The sequence below is a fragment of the Leucopleurus acutus genome (assembly GCF_964270905.1).
Source record: "Leucopleurus acutus genome assembly, chromosome: 16".
NCBI lineage: Eukaryota > Metazoa > Chordata > Mammalia > Artiodactyla > Delphinidae > Leucopleurus > Leucopleurus acutus.
The window spans coordinates 36,362,437-36,388,153 of NC_139158.1; the positions used below are offsets into that span (position 1 = coordinate 36,362,437).

General features: G+C 56.1%; 1 protein-coding gene across 1 annotated transcript; it reads right to left on the bottom strand.

Moving 5' to 3' along the window:
- Window positions 1-14,080: 14,080 nt before the first annotated feature.
- Window positions 14,081-23,564, bottom strand: MMP25 (matrix metallopeptidase 25; the record flags this gene model as incomplete). The annotated part of the gene is made up of 10 exons (XM_082856625.1): window positions 14,081-14,331; window positions 14,477-14,734; window positions 14,812-14,964; window positions 15,271-15,353; window positions 15,520-15,604; window positions 15,688-15,864; window positions 20,689-20,981; window positions 21,088-21,223; window positions 22,929-23,061; window positions 23,475-23,564. The coding sequence occupies 10 exons, from the start codon at window positions 23,562-23,564 to the stop codon at window positions 14,081-14,083; spliced, it is 1,659 nt and encodes a 552-aa protein (XP_082712751.1).
- Between the last annotated feature and the right edge of the window lie 2,153 nt (window positions 23,565-25,717).

Here is a 25,717-nt window from a genome sequence, read left to right on the forward strand (position 1 = left end):
CAGGGGGGCTCTTTCCAAGTCTCCAGCCACAGCCCCAAGAAGGAAGTGCCCTCAGAAGGGCCTCCAGCCCTGGAGCCATCGCAGGAACTCTCGCTGTCCCAGCCAGTGCCCTCCAAGCCTGCTGAGATGGGGGCCTGGAGATGTCCCCCAAGTTCAAAGCAGCCACTGAGTCCAGGTCCCAAGAGAACATTGCAGGCCCCGCAAGAGAGCGGTGAGGAGCTGGGGCCTAAGGAAGGTGGAGGCCTGGTGTGCGGTGGGAGCTGAGGGGCCAGGTGGGTGAGGGTGGGGAAGGAAGGGGGCAGCCTCCCTAGTTGACAGGAATGGGGGAGAGCCAAGATGCCTGTCACGAGGCCCTGATGATGGGTGCACGTCCTCGGAGCCACATGGTGGTAGGACTGGCTTCTAACAGCTCTTTCTTTCTCCCCCAGTGCTGTCAGCCCCGCTGGGCCCTGAGCTGTGGCCAGAGGAGAACTCTGGAGATCAGGAGCTAGCAGCTGTGCTGGTGAGCCGGACTGGTCCCCTCAGTTCTCTGCCTCTGAAGTTTTAGCAAATCCATGTTTTTCTTAATTTAAACCTTGAAAGTTCTTCATCCCCCTCAGGTCCTAGAGCCCCATTCCTCACTTAGTGACAATCTCTGCCCCTCCTTTGGTCACAGGAGTCCCTAACCTTTGAAGATGTCCCAGCAAAGAAGACTTGGCCTGTGCATCCTCTGGGTAAGAGGCCTTTTTCCCGGGTTTATGACCACTGAAGGGTTTTTCTTTGCCTGTCAGGGGTGGTCCCTACCTGACTTTTTGACCTCTTTGGCAAAAAATGGACTATTTTGATGAGGTAATATATACTGATATATATATCTACATAGATATATATTGATATGTCTGTATCTATACAGGGCTATTTTAAGGCTCATTGAGTCTAATCATCAACCCCCAAAACTTTGAGCTTTTAAAATAGGTGGTCGGGAACTCCCTGGCCATCCAGCGGTTAGGACTCTGGGCTTTCATTGCCGTGGGCCCAGGTTCAATTCCTGGTCAGGGAACTAAGATCCCGCAAGCTGTGCAGCATGGCCAATAAATAAATAAGGTGGTCATGGCAAATACCATATGATATCATTTATATGTGGAATCTAAAATATGACACAAATCAACTGATCTATGAAACAGACTCACAGCCATAGAGAACAGACTTGTGGTTGCCAAGGGGAAGAGAGTGGGAGGGAGGGATGGATTGGGAGTTTGGGATTAGCACATGCAAACTATTATATATAGACTGGATAAACAGCAAGGTTCTACTGTACAGCACAGGGAACTATATTCAATACCCTCTAATAAAACATAATGGAAAAGAATATATCTGTAACTGAATCCATTTGCTGTACAGCAGAAATTAACACAATATTATAAATCAACTGTACTTCAGTAAAATTAATTACAACAGCTAAAATAAAATAAAATAGATGGTCACGGGAGGGCTTGCTAATGGATATGGGTCTCCATTTGGGAGAATGACATAGATAGTGGTGATGGTTGCACAACATTTTGAATGGACCTAATGGACCAGAATTATACACCTTAAAACGGTAAACTGTATGTTATTTGGTTTTTACCCACCCTCTGCCCACCTACCAGCTTTGCAGGATTCTGGGATTCTTTCTGCTTCCAGGCACTGAGGTTCTGGCAATTCCCAGAAGCACCTCTGAAAAGGCCTGACCTGTCCTGTTTTCTGCTTCTTTCCCAGGATTTGGAGGCAGAACCCCAGACGAGGCGTTTAAAGAAGAGGAACCGAAAGGGGTGTCCTGGCCCGCTGCCACCTCAGCGAAGTCTCAGGCAGAGAGTCCCAGGGTGGCAGAAGAGCCCCACACTCAGTCGCTCGGCCCGGGCCCTGAGGTGGGCGGCCCCGGTGGAGAAATGTCCCCTCCCGACCGGAGTGAAGTTCTCGAGGTCAAAGTGGCTGGGGGCGCCCCCAAGTCGGAGCCGGAGATAAAGTTCATCTGCACAGACTGCGGGGTGAGCTTCCCACAGCTGGCCCGCCTGGAGACGCACCAGCTGCGGTCTCACCCGGGCGCGCGGTCCTTCCTGTGCTTGTGCTGCGGGAAGAGCTTCGGCCGCAGCTCCATCCTCAAGCTGCACATGCGCACGCACACGGATGAGCGGCCGCACACCTGCCACCTCTGCGGCCACCGCTTCCGCCAGAGCTCGCACCTGAGCAAACACATGCAGACGCACTCCTCCGAGCCCGCCTTCCTGTGCGCCGAGTGCGGTCAGGGCTTCCAGCGCCGGGCCCGCCTCATGCAGCACCTTCTGGCTCACGCCCAGGACCAAAAGCCCCCAGGCGCCCCGGAGACCAAGACCCCAGCGCCCCCCGAGCTGGCCATCGTCCTGTGCTCCCACTGCGGCCAAACCTTCCAGCGCCGCTCCAGCCTCAAGCGCCATCTGCGGATCCACGCCAAGGACCAGGGCCACCAGTGCTCCGAGTGCTCGGGCAGCCTGCGTCCCGGGCCCGAGCTCAGGCCCTACGTGTGTGGCGACTGCGGCAAGGCTTTCCGGCGCAGCGAGCACCTGGGGGCACACCGGCGTGTGCACACAGGCGAGCGGCCCTTCTCCTGCCAGGTCTGCGGCCGCAGCTTCAGTCAGAGCTCCCAGCTGGTCTGCCACCAGCGGGTGCACACGGGCGAGAAGCCCTACAGCTGCCCACACTGCGGGAAGCGCTTCATGCGAAGGGCCGGCCTCGCGCGCCACCTCCTGACCCACGGCGGCCCGAGGCCCCACCACTGCACCCAGTGCGGCAAGAGCTTCAGCCAGACGCAGGACCTCGCCCGCCACCGGCGCAGCCACACCGGGGAGAAGCCCTGCCGCTGCAGCGAGTGTGGCGAGGGCTTTAGCCAGAGCGCCCACTTAGCGCGCCACCAGCGCATCCACACCGGGGAGAAGCCTCACGTCTGTGACACGTGCGGCCACCGCTTCCGCAACAGCTCCAACCTGGCCCGCCACCGCCGCAGCCACACGGGCGAGCGGCCCTACAGCTGCCAGAAGTGCGGCCGGAGCTTCCGGCGCAACGCCCACCTGCAGCGCCACCTGGCCACGCATGCCGGGGCAGGGGACGAGGGCGTGTCTGGGCAGGCCGAGCCCCCCCAGGAGTGCCTGGAGTGCGGCAAGATCTTCAGCCGCAGCTGCAACCTACTGCGGCACATGCTGGTGCACACGGGGGCCAGGCCCTACTCCTGCGCGCAGTGTGGCCGCAGCTTCAGCCGCAACTCCCACCTGCTACGCCACCTGAGAACCCACGCCCGGGAGACCCTGTACTAGCTTCGCCTGGTTCCGCCAGGTCTGTCCCGCGTGCATCTCCCCAGCGTGCCTGGCCTCCAAGGCTGCAGTGGATGGCGCTGCCCCCACACCCCAGCCACCTCTCTCTGGCTCCACCGACCCTGCACAGTAGTTCTTCCCGTCCCCACAGGGAACTCTTCCAGGCCTCAGGAATGTATTTTAAAATACCCAAAGTAAAACAGCCTTCTTGAAAGTGGTCCCTCTTTATGTTTTTTTAAGTGCACCAAAATGCCACCTTTTACCCTCCCCACTGTATCACGGTGATGCATTTCTCCTTCCCCCACCCCTTCAAAGCAGGCTGGATGGGAGCAGGCCCAGGGGGAGTTCCTCCCACCTGAAAAGGCTCAGACTGGTGTGTGTGTGTGTGTGTGTGTGTGTGTGTGTGTGTGTGTGTGTGTGTGTGTGTGTGTGTGTGTGTGTGTTGGGAGTTGGGGGGAGGGTTTCTGTCACAGGTAGCTCTTGGTAAGGCCAACCAATCTCACCCAGGAATTTTTTCTCCTCTGGAGTCTACCACTAACCCTCCGTGTCCAATACAGTATCCTCCAGCCATATGTGGCTGTTTAAATTAATTAAAATGAATAAAACTTAAAATCCCAGATTCTGGATTAATACAGGAAACCTCTTCTTCTGTAACATTGGTAACTAATTCTAACTGAAAATGCTAACAGGAGAAACTAACCTGCCCACAGCCAAGTCAGGTTGACAGTTGGGGACCCCTAACCATCATACTCTTCTAAACCCAAAGCTGCCTTGTAGGTTTGCCCCACCTTCTTCCTGCCCATCAGGCTGACTTGGTTTGCCTCTCCCTCTGGTGGACAGATTTTAAATCACGTGACTTCTGCTAAAAATACAGGAGAGAAAAGCTGCCCACCCCAGCTCCAGAGCACACATACACCTGCTTTTGTCTGTCACTTTTCACTCAAAAAATATTATATTTTAATTACTGCCCCTCCACCAACCTGACACAAGACTGCTCCTTAGCAAATGCTTGTGGAAAGGAAGTGAACTCATCAACCAAAGCTCAAGGAACTGAAGAACCAGCCCCAAATCTGGGGAAAGTAGAGGTGGTTCTCAGGCACAGTTGGGAGGGAAAGCTCTGAGCCTATGGAAGGTCCAGCCCTTCAGGGGTTGGGAGGAAGAGTGGGTTGCAGAGAATCCCCAAAGGAAAAGCTACTCTGTGAGCACCCTGAGGCAGGAAGTCAGGGCTGCGTGGGGTGAGGTTGGAGAGATTGGGGGTAGGGGAATTTGGCCTCAGAGATGGTGAGCATGGCTGGCCCTCAGGCCTTGCTCCTGGATCGCCCAGTCTGCATTTGCAGGCCCAGGTGAGGGAGGCCACAGGCCCAGAGACCCAGCTCCCACCTCTCCTACTCTGCCTTCCCTCCTGGCCCAGGATCGGGTGCACCCTCCCTGGCTCCTGGGGCTCTGATCAAGGAGCTGCGAGGCCCCAGCTGGAGTGGTGAAGGCCCAAAGAGGGAGATCAGGAGAAGAAAAGAGGGGTCAAAGCCGCTCCCCGGAGCTCCCTGTGCCCCAGGAGTGTGCATTTATTGAGCACCTACTATGCCTCAGGCACCGCGATAAGCAATGCAGTGGCCTGAGATGGTCCAGTCCTCACCATGAGTCAGTCCTTGACCAGTGTCCCTAGTTACAGATTAGAGAGGCGGGTGGCTTGTCCTTGTTCACCCAGAACCAGGACCCCCACCTGGGTCCATCTGACCCACGAACTCTGCCTGTCACCACTGGGCCCCCAGCCTCCATCCCCACAGGCACTCCATTTGGTTCAATCAACTTTTATTAGGATTTCAGCACTACAGCGACAGGCAGGTCAGACCTGGAGAAAGAAACCCAGGTGGGGAGAGCTTGATGGTGGTGTCCTCCCTGAAGGACAGGAGGTGAGGGAGGTTGCAAGGATGGGTCAAGGGTGAGCAGGAGGGCAAAGGTTGCTTCAGAAGATTCTTACTGAGAAGGGGAAAATCAAATTGGCTTCTACATGAGGCCAATCTCCTCCCAGACCCTGTGGGGCTCCCTAGACCTAGATGAGGCTCTTGAAGACCTGCCCCACAGAGGAGAAGAAACGCTTCAACTCTCCCCAGATGGCCTCAACCGCACTGCGCAAGGCCTGTAGGCCGGCAGCCCCCTTCTGCCGCAGGCAGGCAAGCGCAACAAAAAACTTCCGCTTCAGCTTCTGCAGTCATTCTCAGAACTGCCTCAGCGCTATGTCCGGAAAGCTCTTTCCCGGCTTCTGGTCCCCTGAATTGTCAGAGCCAGAGGGCCTCTCCGGGTCTCCTGGATTGTCAGTACCAGAGGGCCTCCGGATTCTACAACGGAATTCCTGCTGCACTTCACCAAGCACAGGGGTGAACTCCTGCAGGGATGGGAGGCTGTTCAGGGACCCCCCCTAGCGGGGATGCAGCCCCAGGTCCTGACCCTGGCTGAGGCCTCCAAGCCTTTGTGAGAGTCTGGGACACAGAAGCCCGCAAATGGAAACTGCCTGCTTTCCTGCCAACAGCTCCATGGACACCAGGACTTTTCCCAGAGGCGGGGCCTGGCCCCTCAATTCCCCTCAAGGCGTAAACCACCATGGTGAGGTGTACCTGCCTGTTGGCATACTGGCCTCTGAGCCCAGCACTGTGTGCTGGGCGGGGAGGCCAGTGCCAGCAAGGCTGCACCTCCCGAGCTCTCAGGGGCCATCTCTCCAACCCCCACTCAGGGGAGCTATGTGCACACATGGCAGTGCCAACGGCGAGAGAGAGTAAGGTGGAGGGGAAGCAAGGGGCTGTGACAGTGGTTCATACTCACCGGTACATTGTTGTGAACTTCGGCATCCACAGCTTCAAGCAGGTTCTCACTGAGTTGGTCCTGGGGAGAGGAAGTGTGGAGGCTGCACACCTGCCCCTGCCGCTGAGGTCTGTGGTCCCCACTGTGGCCTCCCATGCATCCAGATGAGTCCAAAGGGAGACAGCAACCCAGATAACCTGGCTGATCCAACCCTGGGGGCTACTCTTTGGGGGACGGGCAAGGCCCAAACTCACGTCCAGCTTTGCTAGGACTGACTCGACCTGCTGGGAAAACAACGCTCCGTTTAAAATCCCCCCACCCACTCTCACTTTCAGTCTCAAACCCCAAGCCCCAGCTTGTTCTCATCTGTGGCCCCTCACCGCAAGGTGAGGGTTCAGCCCACGTGCCTGGGGACCAGGCATCTGGCATCCCTGCCCTGCCATCAATTGCCCTCTGACTTGGACACCTCCCTCAGCATCCCTGGGCCTCTGTACCCCCCACCTGTGCACTCACCTGCCACACAGGTAGGAATTTTGTCCAGTGTAAAGACTGGGTGCTGAGCTTTCACCTTCATCATCACCATCATCAGAAACCACCCACCACACTTAAACTGGGGAGGCAAGGGGAGTAGGGGCGCACTGACCCACCTGTGTTTCTGCTTGGGGTTGACTTTGGAGGTCATCACAGAAGTCGTCCACACACTCATGCTGTGAAGAGAGACAGAGTTGGGACAAAGAGGCCTGGTCCTTCTCCCTCCTGCGTCTCAGGTGGGCCAGGACATTCTCAGCTTCACCCAGCAGAACCCAGGCCTCCTGCATCCCCCAACCATACATGGGGAAGAGGTTCTTGCCATTTTGGCCCTCAGAGAAGCAATGTTATCTGGGACTCCCTGTGGAGGTAACAGTGACACTCAGGCTTATGTGACCTTGCCAACTCCCCCAGACCTGTTACACACACACACACACACACACACACACACAAGTAGAACCATTGCCACTGAGTGTGCAGGGTCAACCTGGTTCCCAGATCCCTAGCCCTCCGTGGTCCTGGTGAGAGCTGAACAGGGAGGAATTGGCACTGTCCTCTCCTGTCTGAGGCTCTACCTGACCGCTGACCCTGCAGGCCCCCGGGCCCCAGCACCTCCCCGCCAGACACTTGGCTCCACCATGGAGGTGGGAGGTGCCCCACAGACCCCTCACTAGACTCCACATTATGGTCCCAATCTGGCGCTGTCCACACTGCCTTCCGGCCCCTGGGTGGTCAGTGCCACTCACAGCGTGTGCAAGGCACCTGTCTGCACACTTTGTGTCACCAGGGGCACCACCCTGTCAGCCCAGTGTTACACACAACGGGGCAAAAAAACACCTTGGGGGCCAGTGGGAACAATCTCCTGTCCCTCTAACTGAGCCTGACCACTCAGCCCTGGGTCATCCCACAAAGACCACTCCCCGATCCCTGTGTTGCGTGGCCCAGAGCTCCCTGGTCTGGTCACCCTCAGAATTGAGGTGGGGGGAGTGGTGTAGTGGGGGAAGGGGGGAAGGCACCCCAAAGGGAAAGAATAGACAGTGAGGCCAGGCACCTGAGAAGAATATTTTTAAGTTTCTCGGAAAGCACTACCCAGCCTCAACCCCTGGGTTTCCGGGGTGTAGACGGGGTCCAAGGGGATGGCTGATTCCTCTTACACTGCAGACCCTCCATTTCCAGCTCCCCCACGAGCATGTCCAGTCTAATTCCTAAAGTGAAACCCTTGTCCCATAACTCCTCTGTGCTCCTGCACACACAGACACGCACACAGAGCTGCCCCCCATAACTGACCTCCCAGACAGGAATACTGGCCCACAACAGGACTTGCTCCATAGAGGAAAGGGCTCAGAGCAAAAGAAAACTGTAGGGTCCTTTGTCCACAGTTATGCAGGATTTCAGGACGGTGACAGCAGGGCATTCGAACAGGGTCATTGTGAGACTGGGCCCTGTTGATGGCACAGGTCACATGCCTTTGACCCTCTGCTTCCCCGGTGGCTCCCCCAGGGCCCAGGGAGGGTGGGACAGAGGCAGGTGCATGTGGACCAGTCAGCAGGGGTGGGGGCTGAGCTGGTGGGGGTGGGGGACACGGGGGAAATGAGACTCCAGGGCCCAATCTCCCCCCCATCACTCGCTCTCACTCACTTTGGAGAAGCACATGGTGGCTCCGGGTTCTGCTGCTGTGACCTAGTGGGAGGAACAGGTGTGAGGAAAAGGATTTCAGAGAAGCAGCCTGTCCCGCCACCCTGGAAAGTCCTCTGGCTACAGATCAGCCCCCTCCCCCAACTTTTGCTTCTCCTGAGCCAGTGACCTTGAGTTCCTCCAGCCAGAGCCCCAGCTGAGCTGTCTGCTGACCCCTGAGATCCACTGATTTAAGAGCAGAAGAGAGAGGGGCGGGGGAGGGTGGAGCCACCCTGGGGCAGGATGCAGGGTCAGCTGTGTGTGTTTGCGTGTGTGTGACAGAAACAGAGACAGAGAGGGGAAGAGACAGAAGAAAGGAAAGACGAGGCAACAGAGGTCTGAGGGGCCTGGACTGAGGAGGGAATTTCCCTTACATTCAGGGTCCCTGGCTGTCGCCCCTCCACCCTGAGCTGGGATGGGACTCTCTGAGCCCAGCACGGGCCTCACCCCTGACCCATCAGCTCAAGAGAGGGGAGGGGCAGAGGGAAAGTCCAGACTTGAGACAGCAGGCTGAAGAATCTTCTGGAGCTCTGGAGAAGGACGTCACCCAGCTGCGGGTTAAGATATGGGGGATGCCCCTGAGCCCTCTGGGAGCCCCTCAATCCAGAGCCACCACGGCAGGGCTCTCCCTGGCCCTATCTCTCACAGCCTGGCCTGCCTCCCAGCTGCAGCCACAGCTCCTCACAGCCCAGCATGGCCATGGCCTTGCTGACTGTATTAGTGACCCAGAGCTGCCCTAACAAACTGCCACAGACCGGTGTCTAAACAGCACAAATTTATTCTCTCCCGGTGGAGCCTAGAAGTTGAAATCAAGGTGTCTGCAGGCTTGGTTCCTCTGAGAGCCCTGAGGGAAGGATGTGTTCCAGACCTCTCTCCTAGGCGTGCAGACAGCCATCTCCATGTTTACATGGCATCCTCCCTAGACACGTATCTGTCTCCTAATTCCCCATTTCTATAAGGTCACCAGTCATACTGGATTAGGGCATACACTAAGGACTTTTTTTTTTTTTTTTAAGGACTTCATTTTAACTTGATTCCCTCTGTAATGACCCATCTCCAGATAAGGTTGCATTCTGAGGTAGTGGCGGTTAGAACTTCACCATATGAATTTGGGGAAGCAAACTACAAACTGTAATATCCTTGAAGAAGAACAGGGTTCCTTAGGGGCCATTCGTGTGAGCCCAAGAGGGACAGACCTACAAGTCCCACTCCTTGCTGAAAGCCTCACTTGGGTTCACTGGACTCCAGCTAACATCCCCTGACCCTTAGGAGCCCATTCAATTGTCTGAAAACCCCTTTCCCCACCCAGGAAGTCCAGATCTTCCCTGAGCCATCTTTGAATTCCAGGGTGAGAGGGAGAGAAGGGAGCAGCTCCTGCTTCAGCTGCAAGTCGTATTTCTGGTTTTATCTCTGGAAATCTGGCTCCCTGAGACGTGACACTCTGCCCCCCATGTCTGTCTCATGAAGGCCACCATCTGAAGGCATTTTGTGTTTCATCATGGACTGAGCCATTTTCTTTAGAGCCTTAGTGAGATATAATTCACATACCATACAATTCACCCAGGAAAGTGCCCAATTCAATGCACAGAACTGCTCAACCATCACTACCACAATCAATTTCAGAGCATTTTCATCACCTCAAAAAGCCATTCTGGGGGTCTATCCTGGCGGTCCAGTGGTTAGGACTCCTTGCTTCCACTGCAGGGGCATGGGTCCATCCCTGGTCGGATCCCCTCATGCCACGCTGCTCAGCCAGCAGCCAGAAAGAAAAAAAAAAGCCATTCTGCACCCCTAAGCCATCATCCTCCAGTGCCCGTTACCAGGCAACCACTAATCTACTTTCTGTCTCTGTAGATTTGCCTATTCTCGACATTTCATATAAACGGACTCATACAGTATGTGACCATTTGTATCTGGCTTCTTTCACTCGGTATAGTGTTTTCAGTTCCTCCATGTGGCAGCGTGTACCAGGACTTCATTCTTTTTTATGGCTGCACAACATTCCACAGTAAGGATAGACCACATTTTGTTTCTCCATTCATCCACTGATGGACTTTTGGGTTGTTTCCACCTTCTGGCTATTATGAATAATGTTGCTATGAACATTCATGTACAAGTTTCTGTGTGGACATGCTTTTTCTCATGAATTCCACCTAGGAGTAGAATGGCTGGGTCATACAGTAACTATGTTTTTAACTTTTTGAGGTACCACCAGACTATTTTCCAAAATGACAAATCATTCAACATTCCCAGCAGTAATGTATCAAACTTCCACACATCCTTATCAACACTTACTATTATGTCTTTTTTTTTTTTTGCGGTACGCAGGCCTCTCACTGTTGCGGCCTCTCCCGTTGCGGAGCACAGGCCCCGGACGCTCAGGCTCCAGACGCTCAGGCTCAGTGGCCATGGCTCACGGGCCCAGCCGCCATGGCTCACGGGCCCAGCCGCTCCGCGGCATGTGGGATCTTCCCAGACCGGGGCACGAACCCGTGTCCCCTGCATCGGCAGGCGGACTCTCAACCACTGCGCCACCAGGGAGCCCCCTATGTCTTTTTGATTCTAGGCATCCTAGGGGGTGTGAAGTGGTATCTCACTCTGATTTTTATTTTCATTTCCCTGATGATTAAGGACGTTGAGCATCTTTTCATGTGCTTATGGGCCATTTGTACGTCTTCCTTGGAGAAATGTATACACTGATCCTTTGCCCATTTTTATTTTTTATTTTATTTAATGATTTTTTAAATAGTAGGTTTTATGTTTTTAAATTAAATATTTATTTATTTGGCTGCTCCGGGTCTTGCGGCATGAGGGATCTTTGTTGCAACATGCGGAATCTCTAGTTGAGGCATGCTTGTGGGATCTAGTTCCCTGACTAGGGATTGAACCAGGGCCCCTTGCCTTGGGAGCGTGGAGTCTTAGCCACTGGACCACCAGGGAAGTCCCTTTGCCCATTTTTAAATTTATTTATTTATTTTTTATTTTTGGCTGTGTTGGATCGTTTCTGTGCGAGGGCTTTCTCCAGTTGCGGCGAGCAGGGGACACTCTTCATTTTGGTGCGCGGGTCTCTCACTGTCGCGGCCTCTCCCGTTGCAGACACAGGCTCCAGACGCGCAGGCTCAGTAGTTGTGGCTCATGGGCTTAGTTGCTCTACGGCATGTGGGATCTTCCCAGACCAGGTCTCGAACCTGTGTCCCCTGGATTGGCAGGCGGATTCTCAACCACTGCACCACCAGGGAAGCCCCATTTGCCCATTTTTAAATTGAGTTATTTGTCTTTTTATTGTTGTCAGGGTAGTGTATATATATTGGATAAAAATCCCTTATCAGATATATCATTTGCAAAAAATTTCCCCCCGGGCTTCCCTAGTGGCACAGTGGTTGAGAGTCCGCCTGCCGATGCAGGGAATACGGGTTTGTGCCCTGGTACGGGAAGATCCCACATGCCGCGGAGCGGCTGGGCCCATGAGCCATGGCCGCTGAGCCTGCGCGTACGGAGCCTGTGCTCCGCAACGGGAGAGGCCACAACAATGAGAGGCCCGCGTATCACAAAAAAAAAAAAAAATTCCCCTTTCTTTTCACTTTTTTTTTTTAAGAATTTATTGTACGTGAAATAAAACACATGTCGCATACCCTTTACCATCACCATTTTAAGTGCACGTTTCTGAGGCATCAGATATATTCACCTTCTCGTGGAGCCATCACCACCATCCCTAGAACTTTTCATCTTGTAAAACCAAAATTCCGCAACCATGAAATTCTCACTCCCCATCCCCTCCCACTGCCCCTGGCAACAACATCCACTTCGGTCCCTGAGTTGTTGACTCCAGAGACCCCATTGGGTGGAATCCTGCAGTGTTTGCTGCAGGGTCATTTTGGAAGAGCTGACTTGCAGTCTGAAGCTCTGCCTGTTTGGACCTAAAGAATCTGCATTTAGGGAGAGAGTGTATGAAGAACGGGGTATACAAGGGACAAGGGTGTCTGGGGTGACTTTTCACTTTTCTGATGGTCTCCTTTGAAACACAAAAGTTTTACATTTTTATTATGGGACTGTACTGTTCTTTAAATAATATAATTCAATTTAGTGTGGCATTTTTGTGTAGCAGACTTAATGAAGTCTTAAAGGCTGCAGAAGAAGTTTCCATTGTAGCAGTGAAAGCAGCCTCAAATTTCACATGGGACATCCCTCCTCTGGGCTCCCTTCAACCAACTTTTGGGTTCCTCCTCCCATTCATTCTCATCCACCCTGTCTCCCATCAACGCTGGATTCCAACCTCTTCTGCAAATCAGAGTGATTTGGGTCTGTCAAGTTTCTGCCACCGAACTTCACCCCAGCTCCATCAGTGTTCAGAAGAAACGAAGGGCTTTCTCTCCCGTCATTTTTATTGTCCTCCTGGTGGGGCTGACAAGCTCTTCAAATACAAGTTTCCTCCTCCTCATACTTCACAAGGATCCTAACAGAGGCCCAGATGGCTTTCTGGTGGCCTTGAATTTTCAGGTTCCAGGCTGGTTGAAGACACCTGTCTGTCGCCCTCCTACTGGTCTCCTGCTCGTGACCGAGGTGGGCAACATCCCCACTGGCCTCAGCTCTGGGCAGCACTGTGGGGCCGCTGAAGCTGGGTACCAACCAAAGAAGTGGCTGCTAAGTGACTCCACACATGGGGGGTGGACCTCTCTCAACCAAGGCCATCAGCTGGGCTTTGTAGACAACAGGAAGGGGTTGGCCCCTGGGAGAGAGAACATGGCAGAGACACAGAAAAGCCACAAGGCAGAGACACAGAGATGACAGCTGCTGGCCCAGCTCCCTTGCCCAGCAGGGCCACCCCCACCCCCACCCCAGCTTGTTCAAATGCAGATTCATGGCCCCAGCCCCAGAGTGAGCATTCAGAGCGAGGGCATGGAATCTGCATTTTTAAGTTTAGTGGGTCATTCTGTTGTGTAATATTCCAAAAGCATAGTTGCAGAGGCACTGATTTAGATCCTGAATTCTGTGGATAGTGGGCAGGGGGGAGGTTGCAGTGGGGTCAATGAGATGGCCCAGGTTCCACTCACTCATCACCCAGGAAAGCTGAGGAGCCAGTGACCCTGGACTAAGAAGGGACCAGTCCACTGTCTTTCCACCAGCATTGAGCTGATGGAGCCAAGCAGTTCAGAAGGAGGTGGTAGAGGCTCAGGTGTGGAGGTGGGGAGAGGCGTTTTAGGGACAGGATGGTGTCCTATTGAACGTAGGCATTTCTGGTACCAGCGTGGTGACTAGAAAGAAGGTCCACCCAGAACTTGGGACACTGGTGCTCAGGGGTGGTCTCAGGGCTGGGTTTGGGGTCCCCACCAATATGGCTTGACTGGGACTTCATGGACGCAGGGCAGGGTGAGAAACGTCAGAGCAGCAGGTGGAGAGCCAGCCTGGGGTTCAGCGTCCGGGGCAGGCCTGTCCTGTAAAGACCCGAACAGCTTGGGACAGCTGCTGTTGTCAGGCGGGTCCAAGGCTGCAGGGAGTCAGCCAGCTGAGCTCCGGGAAAGGCTAGGTATTCCGGGAAAATAAGAGTCCTGCGGGGTCGAAGCCAGGCCGGAGTCCGGGTTGCCAGGGGAGGGGAAGGAGAGAACTAGGAGGCCAAACACGTGGGGCATTCAGTGCCAGGGCTAGTCCTGTCACCACCTCTTGGCCTTCCCAGGGCTTAACTCCACCCGCATCCGCCCAGGTGCATCCTCACTGAGCTCCGCCTCCGGGGACAGAGGGCCCGCGGTGGGAGATCTGGTCCCTTCCATTTGGCGGGCGGTCCCCCCTCAGCGGGAGGCGAAGCCCGCCACCAGCAGGGGCAGAAGGGGCAGCAGGGGGGCCACGGACGGCCGCCCTGCCGCCTGACTGATCTCGCACTGACAGTCGCAGGCTCCTGGCTTAAGGGTCGCTTTGGGGGGTCTGGGGGCGGAGCAGTCCAGAAACTTAGGGCCCATTGGTTGGGGGGAGTCCTGCTCGGCTTTGACGCTGCCCTTGGGGAAGCGCCAGTAGTGGGCGCCCTTGAAGAAGTAGGTGTCACCTGAGGGGAGGGAGCACATGCTTCAGGGGCTGGTCCAGGCCTGCCCCTCCCCCCGTGTAGCTTCTCTCCCCAGGGCTCGCCAAAACCCCGGGACGTCCTCTAGCTCCCCATCCCTCGGCCCCTCCCCGCGGGCGCTCTCTCCCACCTGTGTTGCTGACGGTGACGTCGTCGGGGGCGTGCGGTGCCCCCTCCCAGAGGCTCAGGTCGCGCGGGTAGCCGGGGTCCGGGCGCGCTGCGGCCTCGTCGTACCGCCAGTACCGCCTGCCCCGGATCAGGTAGGTCTTCCCGTTCAGCGGCCAAGAAAACACGGCGTCCACCTCCTCTCCCGCGGGCAGCCCCAGCTCCGTGAGCGGCCGCGCGGCGCCCTCCAGCTGCCGGTCCTGGAACACCCAGAACTGCGGACCTGAGTGGGTGGGGGGGAGGGGCAGGTGAGCGGCGCTGCGCACGCCCGGAGCCAGCCACGCCTCGAGCCCCACTCACCGCTGAAGAGAAGGATCCGGCCGTCCGGATGCCGGGCGTAGGCGGCCTGGATGACCTTCACCTGGGCCGGCAGCCCCTCCCAGAAGCGATGGAGCCGGGCGGGCCGGGAGGACACCAGCTGTCCCGAGGGCTGGAGGCGCCAGAACCACGGGCCTACGGGGGAAGAAGGGGTGGGCATGTGGGCGTGAGATGAGACGGCAGGAGGTCTCCTCCCCACCCCCCACCCCGCAGTGTGTGGCTCGAACACAGCGCTAGGTTTCCCCTCCCACCGCAGGTTGGGCAGGTCCATCTGAAAATCAAGGCTGCAGTGGCTCTTGGGTGACCGGCTGATCCAGGGCTTTCCCCTTTTTAGCACTGAAAGTCCCGCATCCCTGCGAACCTCATAGCCCCGGCGGGCGGGTCACTCTAAGTGGGTAGGAAGCCAACTATATGGGGTCGGGGAGGTCCGAAGTCACTTACCTTTGAAGAAGAAAGTTTCGCCTCGGATGTTGGCGATGGCGTCAAAATGGCCATCACATCGATCAGGAACGGGTTGGGAGGGGCTGGGAAGGAAAAGAGAGGTGAACAGAGAGGGTTGGGGGGCCCCTCTCCCTTTACTTAACCTGGACGGCATCCTACAAGGCAGGGACTCTTACCTGCCCATCTCGTGTAGGAGGACCCTGAGGTTAGGGAGCTCACCCAAGGCCTCACAGCAGGAGAGATACTCACCGGTCCGGGGGCAGGGCAGGGGGCGGGGGAGGAGGAGCCAGGGGTTTCCTTGTGGGCTTGTCAAGTGGGGTTTGGGGTGCTTTCCCTGTGGAGAAACCGTTAGAGAGCGGTGAGTCCCCTGACCCTGCTGCAGAGGCTACCCGGCGAGCACCCCATCGCTCCTTGTACCGTAGAGCTGTTGCAGGCCTTCGAGGTCGTCCTGGGACAGGCGGTACTCGGTGGGGTTGCCCACCGGGCCCTGGTAAAAGGGCCTCATGATGGAGTTGGCCGCTGAGGAGTGGCCCAGGCCCAAGGCGTGGCCAAACTCATGAACAGCCACGGCAAACAGGTCCGTCCCTTCGCCATCTGGGGAGGGAGGGAGAATGGGCTGGAGCTGTGCCCCACCCCCACCCCTAGCACCCCCAGGCCTCGGGGAATGGGGCCTTCTGCTGGGCAGAAACAACCAGGAGACCCTCACAGGTGGCCATGGCCTCCTCTACCCGGACACCCGCCCCCACCCCCCCAGCCATTTTATCCTTCCTCTCTGCATTCACTTATTTGGTAAATGTTCTTGAGTAGCCTTGTTTGGCCGTGCTAGATACTGGAGTGCCAGTCTGAAAAGAGCCACAGAGCAGGTTGGGGGAAGAGCAGGAGGAAACAGTGTGAATAGAGGAAGGAGCAGCTTTACACTGACGAAGCCCCTTCCCCCAAGAAGGCAACATACAGAAACATTCTGGGGGAATCAGGAAACTTAGGGTGTGTGCAGTTCTCTTAAGGGAGCTCCAGCCCTTGGAGTACCCTTCTCACAGCTCCAGTCTGTTGGCAGAGGCCCGCCACCCCTCTAAACCCTTCCCACTCCCACCCATGGGGAATTTTGGTCAGACTCCATGGCCCCACTCCCACCCCATGGTCTGCCGTCCCGGGTTCACCTCCCGCCCCAGTGCCCACAACCCCTCAGTCCTCTATTTTCCCTCCCCCATCTCCCTCTCCCACAGCCTCCACCCCCACCCCCACCTCCCTGGGGTCCTCGCCTTCCCTCCCCACCACTGCAGACTTCATCCCTCTCAGAACACAAAGCTCTAGCACGGACTCTCCAACCACAGCCTGCTAGCCCTGGCGCCCAGCCTCTCTGACCACAGAAGCCTCTTCCTTGGGGGGACAGCCCAGGTGCCAGGACCGAGCCTCTCCACACTCCCAGCTGCTGGCCAAACCCCAGCGCCTCATCGATTCCTGAGCCAGTGAGAGGCCAAGGAGGGACAGAGACAGCAAGAGAGGCAAGCAGCCCCGCCTGGAGGTACGGATTTCCCCAGATGTTGATCTACTTCATGGAAATTTCTAACTAGAGTGAGCAGTGCTGCATGTGGGTTTATTGGAAGTAACCTGGTGAACTGAAAAGCAAATTTCTCTCCACCCCTCAAGGCCACTAGGCGAGAATCTAAGGATGAAATGAGTGAGTCATAAGCAGAGTAGCAAACACTTGTCCCCATTTACTTTTCACAAACCTCTACCTCCTATCCCCATTTTACAAGTGAGGAAACTGAGGCACAGAGAGATCAAGTTAAATGACAGAGCTGGTACCCTGGCTGTGCTGTCCTGCAGCTCAGCAATGATTTCAGATGTCTTGGTCAAACTCGTAAGTACTGATGAATTCCCATGTTGACTGTGGATTTTCTCACTGCACTGAGTGCTTTTTCTAAGAAATTGGAGGACAGGACGTTTGGTGTTTTAATTGGGTAGATCTTTTTCATATCTCACCACTCCCCCCCACCCCGCCTTGCCTCTCCTTTGGCCGCACCCCTTTCTTGCAACCTTCTCACGCTATTCAGCTGGGGAAATTACACAACCATGCAGATCCAGCCGCATGAGACTCCCGGTGCCCATCTCTGGGGGTCCTCAGCACCTCCTCGCATCCTTGCCCACAGCCTCAGTGGGCAGCTCCTTTGCTCTCTCCACTCAGCTTCAATTCCAGACTCATAGCCCCTTCAGCCCGCTACCCAGCCCCAGCCCCAGCTCCCAACTCTTAGATGACAAATGCTGACAAATGCATTTCCTATTTCATCAAGACAGGCCGCTGGTGTAATCTGTAACTTCCTGTGCATCAGGCACAGCGCTTCATCTCCCCCAGCTCACCTCCTGCCTCTTGCAGTGCCCTGGGCAGAGGTCCTTGCCTCGCTCACCTCCTCCAGGACAAGGACAATGCCCCACCCAAACGTTCATCACTGCATTCATACGTGCATGCATCCAGCTGTCCATCCATCCATCCGTGTGTCCGTTCATCCATCCATTTATCCATCCATTAATCCATGATCCATGCACCCATCCCCCACCCCTTTCTTTCTATTGGCTCATCCACTGTCCCTGAGTGCTCAAGACTCCCTCATCCTAAGACACCCCCTGGACCTGTCTGCCCCCCATCCATATCCCTTCTCCCTCCCCAACAAGTTCTCTGGTCAGTGGTCTGAACTCAGCCTTCAATTCCTCAGCTCCTCTCACGCCTCTGTGGTCTAGATTCTCACGCCACCCACCAAGCCTGTGGGCACTAAGGTCACTTTGTCCCCAGAGGGCCAGATCCAGGCATAAATAACTTACTGGATGATTTGCTGCCCTGCTCACTCCTGTCCACTTCCTCCTTTGCTTTTGTTCTTGGTCACCTTTCAGCCTGTTTTTTTGTGTGTGTGTGTGGTACGCGGGCCTCTCAGTGTTGTGGCCTCTCCCATTATGGAGCACAGGCTCCGGACGCACAGGCTCAGCGGCCATGGCTCACGGGCCCAGCCGCTCCGCGGCATGTGGGATCTTCCCGGACCGGGGCACGAATCCGTGTCCCCTGCGTCGGCAGGCAGACTCTCAACCACTGCGCCACCAGGGAAGCCCTCAGCCTGGTTTTTCTCCATTTCCTTTCATTCCTCCTTCCCTGCCACCCTCCTCTTAATTGTGGGACGCCCCACAGCTCTGAACTTGATCGTCACATTCTACATTCTCCTGGAACCTTACCCCCAAGTACTGCCAACTCTCAAATCTGCCACCAGACCCAGCTCATAGCAGCTGGCAGTGAACAGCCTGTTCTGTGCTGAGAGCTGTAGGTGAATTATTCGTCTAATCTGCAAGCCCATGGGACCAGCACATACTATTATTATCCCCACTTCTCAGATGAAGAAACTGAGCACATTGAGGTCAAGTAACTGATACACGCAGCAGGCAGAAGAACCCTGGCTCGAGTTCCACTTCAACCCGGAGATCTTAAATGCTGCATTACACAGCCTCCCTATGGTGGATTTGTCTATCTATGTGATCTGCACCTCACCCAAATCCTCTACAGAGCCTGTGTGCCCATCCTCCGGCCACCCCCTCCCCCAGGAAATGGCTCTCCCTCCTGGCCCAGCCTCCCCTTCCCTGAGCAGTCTGCAGCCAGTGGCTGATCGATGTGGGGAGCGGGGGGCTGGAAGAGCTGGGCCCCCTTCCTCCAGGCAGAACCAGCCCTGTGGCATTATTTATGCTCCAGTGTTCCCTGTGGGGTCAGGCTCCTGTCCAGCTGAGACCACATCCTTGCTTAGCTTCTTTCCCCAGTCCTCTCCTGCTTCCCTTTCCCCTGAGAACATGCCCCCGAAAACTGCTTGCACAAGAATTTTCCTCTCAAGCTCCAGTTCTGGGGAACCTGACCTAAGTTGGAGGAATCCAAATTCTAGTGCAAGATACCCGACCACTAATGCACCACCTGCACTGACCAGCCAACCAGCACTGCAGGCACACGTCCCAACCTGAACTCACCCCTGCCTTCCCGAGTCTGCTCCTCCTCCTCCCCCACTTCCCACCTGCATTAACAGGACACCATCCTCCAGGGGCCTTGAGCCAGAAACCTGGCTGGTACCCAACCATCCTCACCCCCCTTCACCCCTAGAACCCAGTCAGATCCCAATCTTTGCCCATCCTGACTAGACTCCCCTCAGAGCTGCCCACTGCCCTCTGCCCCCACTCCCATCCCCTCCACCATCTCTCACCTGGACCCCAAGATAGCTTCCTGCCTCCCTGTCCCTATCTTGCCCCCAACGGCAGCCAGTGGTATTTCTAGAATGCAAAACCTTCCACAGTTCCCACTGCCTTCAGAACCCCACCATGTGCTGTCCAAGACCCCTCGTGATGTGAGACCTGCCCTCCAGCCTCTGTAGTCCCCTCCCAACACCATACTTTTGCCTTCCAGCCCCAAATGTCCCAGGCCATTTCTCCCCCCAGTGCTCCCACCCCTGACTCCCCTGGCCTCAGAGAGCTCACTGGCTTGTGCTTTCTTATGTGTCCCCTCTCCCCCACCCCCACCCCACCCCTGCCCTGCATACGCCGGGAGAGTGGGACCTCGGGCACTAGTTGGTACTCAGTATATATGTGTGGAACAAACAAAGTCACCAATTCCAGGAAGTCCCCGGCACTCAAGAGCTTTGGATCAGCCTTCCTTTGAGCACCCCCAGGCTTGAGGACATCCTCTGTTGTGATTCCCCGTGGTTGTGTCACCATGTGTAGCAATTGCCAGTTACTCTTCTGACTCAGCTGCTGGCAGAGCTGTGTTTTTGCCCCTTTAAGTCCTCAGCCCTACCTTGGAGCTGAGCATCTAACAGGACTCTGTGGTGGGCAATTTTCTGTGTTAACTCGGCCAGACTATGGCGCCCCGGTGCTTGATCAAACACCAGTCTAGATATTGTTGTGGAGGTTATTTTATAGACATGGATAACGTCTATATTCAATTGACAGTAAGTAGAGCAGATCACCCTCCATAGCGTGGGTGGGCCTCGTCTAATCAGTTGAAGGCATTAAGAACAAAAACTGAGCTTTCCTGGAGAAGAAGGAATTCTGCCTCAAAGACTGCAACGTAGAAATCCTGCCTGGGTTTCCAGCTGGCTTGTTCTGCAAATACCGGACTCAGAAGTGCACCACCAAGTCACCTGAATTTCCAGCTTGCAGGCCTGCCCTACAGATTTTGGGCTTACCAGCCTCTGCAATCCTATGAGCCAATTCCTTAAAATAAATCACTTTCTACACATACATACACACACACACACACACACACACACACACATCCAACTGGTTCTATTTCTCTGGAGAAGCCCAACTGATACAGCCTCCATAAATAAAGGTAATTTAAACTTAATTCTTAAGGACAGACAGATCTGGGGAGAGGATCTCTCAGAAGAGGGGAGAGTGTACCTTTTGACCCAAAAGTCCAGATCTCCTCATCATCGAAGTGAGTGTCCCCAGAGATGGAGTGCTCCCCAGGGAAGAAGGCATGGGCGAGGGTGCCCCCCTGCCCGTCGAAGGGGTAACTGTCCTGGTGATAGGCCCGGGCAAAGTCGATGAGGATATCAGGCTCCATCGGGTCCTGAGAACCCACTTCCTGGAATTCAAGGCCTGACTCAACACCCCAGGTGGTCAAGGCATGGTGCATGAGGGTCCGCACTGTCTCCTGGCTCAGCACTGAGCCCTGGGGGAAGGAGTTTACCCTGGAAAGAGCAGGGGCGAGTGAGGGGGGCCGAGGAGAGAGAAGGCAGCCACTCACTCGAAGCTGGGTCAGGCAGGCCCAGGGTGGGAGAGGGCGCCAGGACCTACCTCCACGTCAGGGTTCGCTTCTTCCACACGCTGCCACTCAGAGCATACCGGCGGCGCCGCCTGACCAGCCCCGCCGCCCCCAGCACATCAGGCAGGGAGCAGCGGGGCTTATGCATGGTGGCCACTGTCACAGGGTCTGGGGGAGAGGTTGTGGCAGAGGGGGGTCACCAGTAGGCACAAGCTCACTTTCTCCATGGGGAAACTGAGTCTCATAGTGCTTCAAACACTTGCCCAATAAGGCCCCACATCTTCGATTGGAACCCAGGCCATCTAATTCTGGAAGCCAGCTCATACCAGACTATGACACTGCCCTTCTGGGTAGTATCACTCTCTGCACGGCCCTGCATGGACTCAAGAGTCTCAGGCCAGGATCTGGGCATCCTGCTTCCCTGAGCCCTGGCCGCTGGCCTCTAGAGAAAGGAACCCTGGGGGTGCAGTGAGAACTATTCTCTTGGAGGCTGGATCCCCTGGGAGGTTGCCCATACCTCACACGCTAGCTCCCAAGTCCCCATCACATCCAGATAAAGTTGAAAGTCCTCAGGCCAGCTGGGTCTCTGGTCTGTGGCAAGCCCCTCCTAGGTCAGATCTCCTGGAATCCCCTTTACCAGCTTGGCTCCATTCCCAGCCGTCCCCTCACTCCAAGTGAAGGTTGAGGTGAAAAAGAGCAATTGAGGGCTTCCCTGGTGGCGCAGTGATTGAGAGTCCGCCTGCCGATGCAGGCGACACAGGTTCATGCCCCAGTCCGGGAAGATCCCACATGCCGCAGAGCGGCTAGGCCCGTGAGCCATGGCCGCTGAGCCTGTGCATCCGGAGCCTGTGCTCCGCAACGGGAGAGACCACAACAGTGAGAGGCCCGCGTACCGCAAAAAAAAAAAAAAAAAAGAGCAATTGAGCACATCCTGTTGCCCAAAGGGTCCTACCTCCCCTCGTAGCTGGACAGGACCCCTCCACCTCTCTCTTCCTTTCATTTAACCCAACAGACGAGCCTCTCAGCTCTACCTCCAAAATATACACCCTGGATTCAGCTGCGTCTCATCACATCGTTGCCTGAACACTACTGCCTCCTTCCTGGTCTGGGTGCTCCCCACCCTCCATTCTCCAGCAGTAAGCAGAGGAAGCTTAAAATTGCAAATCACACACACACAAAAAAATTGCAAATCACATCAAGTTGCCTCTCTCCCTCAAACCCGCTCAGGGTTTCTTATCACACTTGAAATCAAACCGAAACACCTTTCACGGCCCCTGATCAGGTTCTTGTTTAGCTCATCAGTCCTCCTTTCATTACAGGCATGCAAGCCAGTGTCTGTCAGGGCCTTTGCACTTGCCTGTGACACTCTTTTCCCACATCTTCCCATGGCTGTTTCCTCCTCTTTGTGTCCTATGAATTCTTCAAGTCATATGAGCTCCTCCCAACTCATATGACATTTTTCAGAGAGGCCTGCCCTGCCCAGACCAGCTCCCTGAATACCATTAGCATTTTATTTTCATCAGAATGCTCACCACTATCTGAAATTAGTTTGCATATTTCTGTTCTTGATCTGTGTGTGTCTCCCTCTAGAATGTTAGCTCCGAGAGAGCAGGGACCTCATTTACCTTGTTCACTATACCAGCGGAGCCTGAAATGACCTCACATGTCATTTATCAAGAAGAGATTCCTGATAATTACTGAAAGAGGAATATCTTAGAACCTCCGAGTTGGGACCTGAGGTCAGCATTTCATAACGCCCATGATTCAGATACACTACACGGGAGGTTTAGAAACTGCGGTTGGTTGGGTGGGCAACAACGGTCAGGCTGGGTGCGGAGGCTGGGCTGGGGGAGGGAGGATGGGGGCCACATACCCAGGACGCCTGTCTCTGGCAGACCCGCAAACCTCTGCATGACCTTGATCGCATCCCGCAGCTTTGCAGGGCTCTGCAGCTGGGCCTGGGCAGGGTGAGGTGGCGGCAGGTAGCCATAGCGGGTCAGCCAGTCCTAGACCAGAGGAGGGAACAGGGGAAGCAGGAAAGGTCGAAGAGATGGGACTTTCCCTTCCCACCACCATCCTGGAAGCCCCACCTCTCACCAGACATGGATAGTCCAGAGTCCTCAGCCTCGGGTACTGGCCTGCTCCCCATCTCAAGGTACAGGCCCTCCAGCCCTGGGCTTGCCCTTGTTCATCTGTTCCCAAGAGTCCCCACCTCCCGACCATAGCCCCTTTCCAGATTTCCAAATTCGGGCCCCGAACCTCCTGACGGATCCAATAATTCGGGTCCCCTGTCTCCATCCCCGGTCACTCTTTGGACATTTGAACCGCCCCCAGCTTCCTCTGAACCCGAGAGTTCAGGCCCCGGCTTCCCTCTCCCAGACCCCTGCAGGTTCAGGAGCCCGCGAACCCCGGCACTCACCACGCCCAGGCTCACGTCCTGCGCGGAGGGTTCCCGGGCGCGCGCGGGCTGCGGCAGCAGCGGGAGCAACAGCGCCAGGAGCCGGAGCATGGCGCGGTCCTGCCCTGGCAGCCGGCGGAGCTCGAGGGGACCTGACCCACGCCGCCCTGGGGATCCGGGGGTGGAGATCAGGGGCCCAGATTGGCTCAGGGGACCCGGCGCGGGATACGAGGAGTGGGCGAGGGGATGGGGGGCCGCTCGGGGATCCGGGACCCTGGGAGCACGATGCGGGGGGCACAGGGGTGTCCAGCGGAGGGCCGGCAGAGTTGAGAGGGTGCGGGAAGGGGGTGGAAGCTCGGGCTCCGGGTCCGCGACGGCCGCCTCTCGGGGATGCGGGCCGGTCCTGTCCGCGCCGACGGCCCCTCCTCCGGACTGGAGCGGCGGGCCCGGCGGGGAGGGGCGGGTCAGGCGCAACCCACTAGGCGAAGACGGCGCAGCAGGGAAAAGGGCCGGATCTTCGGTCTTCCAGCGAGACGAGGTGGGCCGGGTGGTGACGCAGGACTTCTCCCGGACCCAGGACCTCTCCTCCGAGCGCTACACAGATCGCGGGGCGCGGCCCCAGCCCCGGCCGCAAGTTTCTCTTCCCAGATCCCGGCTCCGGTGGGACTCTCCGGAGCGCCGCTCGCTTCTGCTTTTTCAGATCCTCGAAGCCGGGCCCGGGGGAGGGGCGGCTCGGGGTCCTCCCCTTCCCCCAGGCGCCCTTCCCGGAGACCCCAGGACGCTCGGCCGGCCAAGCGCAGGGGTGATTTCCGGGCGGCGGGAGGCTGGGCCGCTTCCCCCTCCGCGGGGCCCTGGCACGCCCCCCGCCCATCTCCGCCCGCGGTCCCCGTGTGCGCGCGTGCGGCTGCCTGTGGCCACCGAATTCATTCTCCCAATCACGTGGGCTGCGCGGGTCTCTGCTTCCTACGCGGTGGTCCTAGCAACTCTAGATCCCAGACCCGGGGGCTACTTCGGGGCAGGTACTAGGCATTTAAAAATCCAGTAACATGCTCGCAGGAGCTGGAGCGCCGGCCCCGGGCCGGGAGCGCAGGGCGGAGGAGGGGTGAATAGGAGGAGATCCCGGAGGCACAGCCGCCCCTCGCGCCCCCCGGGGAGCCGGGTGCTGGGAGGCCGAGCAGCTGGAGAAGGATGAGGATGAAGGTGGGGGTGGACTTCCTGGCGAGGGCGGCTGAGTGAAAGAGCTCAGTCTGTGGCGCAAGCTGGGCAGCCACAGGACCCCATGTGTGTTTTAAACAAAATAAATAGTGAGCAGGATTAGCAAGCTAGAGATGCAAACTAAAACACTGAGATCCTGTGCTGATCCGCTGGGGCTGCCATAACAAACTACCACAGACCAGGTGGCCTGAACAACGAGAGAAATTTATTTCCTGACAGTTCTGGAGGCCGGAAGTCCAAGATCAAGGTGCAGGCAACGTCGATTTTTCCAGGCTTCTCTTCTCACCTTGCAGGTGGTTGTTTTGTCCCTGTGTCCTCACGTGGTCTTTCCTCTGTGCCCACGCAGCCTTGGTGTCTCTTTGCAGTCCATATCCCCTCTTCTCATAAAGACACCAGTCACATTGGATGAGGGCCCACCCTAATGGCCTCATTTTACCTTAATCACTTCTTTAAAGGCCTATCTCCAAATCCCCACATTTTGACTGGGGATTAGGACTTCAACATACAAATTTAGGGACACTGGTTCAGTCCATAATGGATCCCGTATGCAATAAAAACGTCCACTCCTTCTCCTGGTGTTTCTCCTTTGCTCTCACACACTACCGCACTCACAATGTTTAACATCTGACACCAGATGTGTGGGGTTTTTCCCCACATCGGGCAATTCTCTGTGACACCAGCTGGGTGTCCTACGATTCTTCAATTTTGATAGTAACCAGAGTTATTGAAGACCCCGCAGGTTAAGGGTTCAGTCCCACGAGACTGCCCCCTATTTCAGATGCCAATCACAAGTAGGAGGTCTCCAGGTCACCCCAGGTTCTGCCAAGTTGGCTACAAATCAGAGGTTCCCATGACTTCCCCCTCCTTGGACTTGATAATCTTTGCTAGAACAACTCACAGAACTGGGGGAAACACTTACTTACATTTACCAGCTTTTTATGTAATAAAAAAATAGGATAAGGAATATAGATGAACAGCCAGATGAAGAGATACATCGGGCAAGGTCTGGAAGGGTCCCCAGCCCAGGAGCTTTTGTCCCCGTGGAGTTG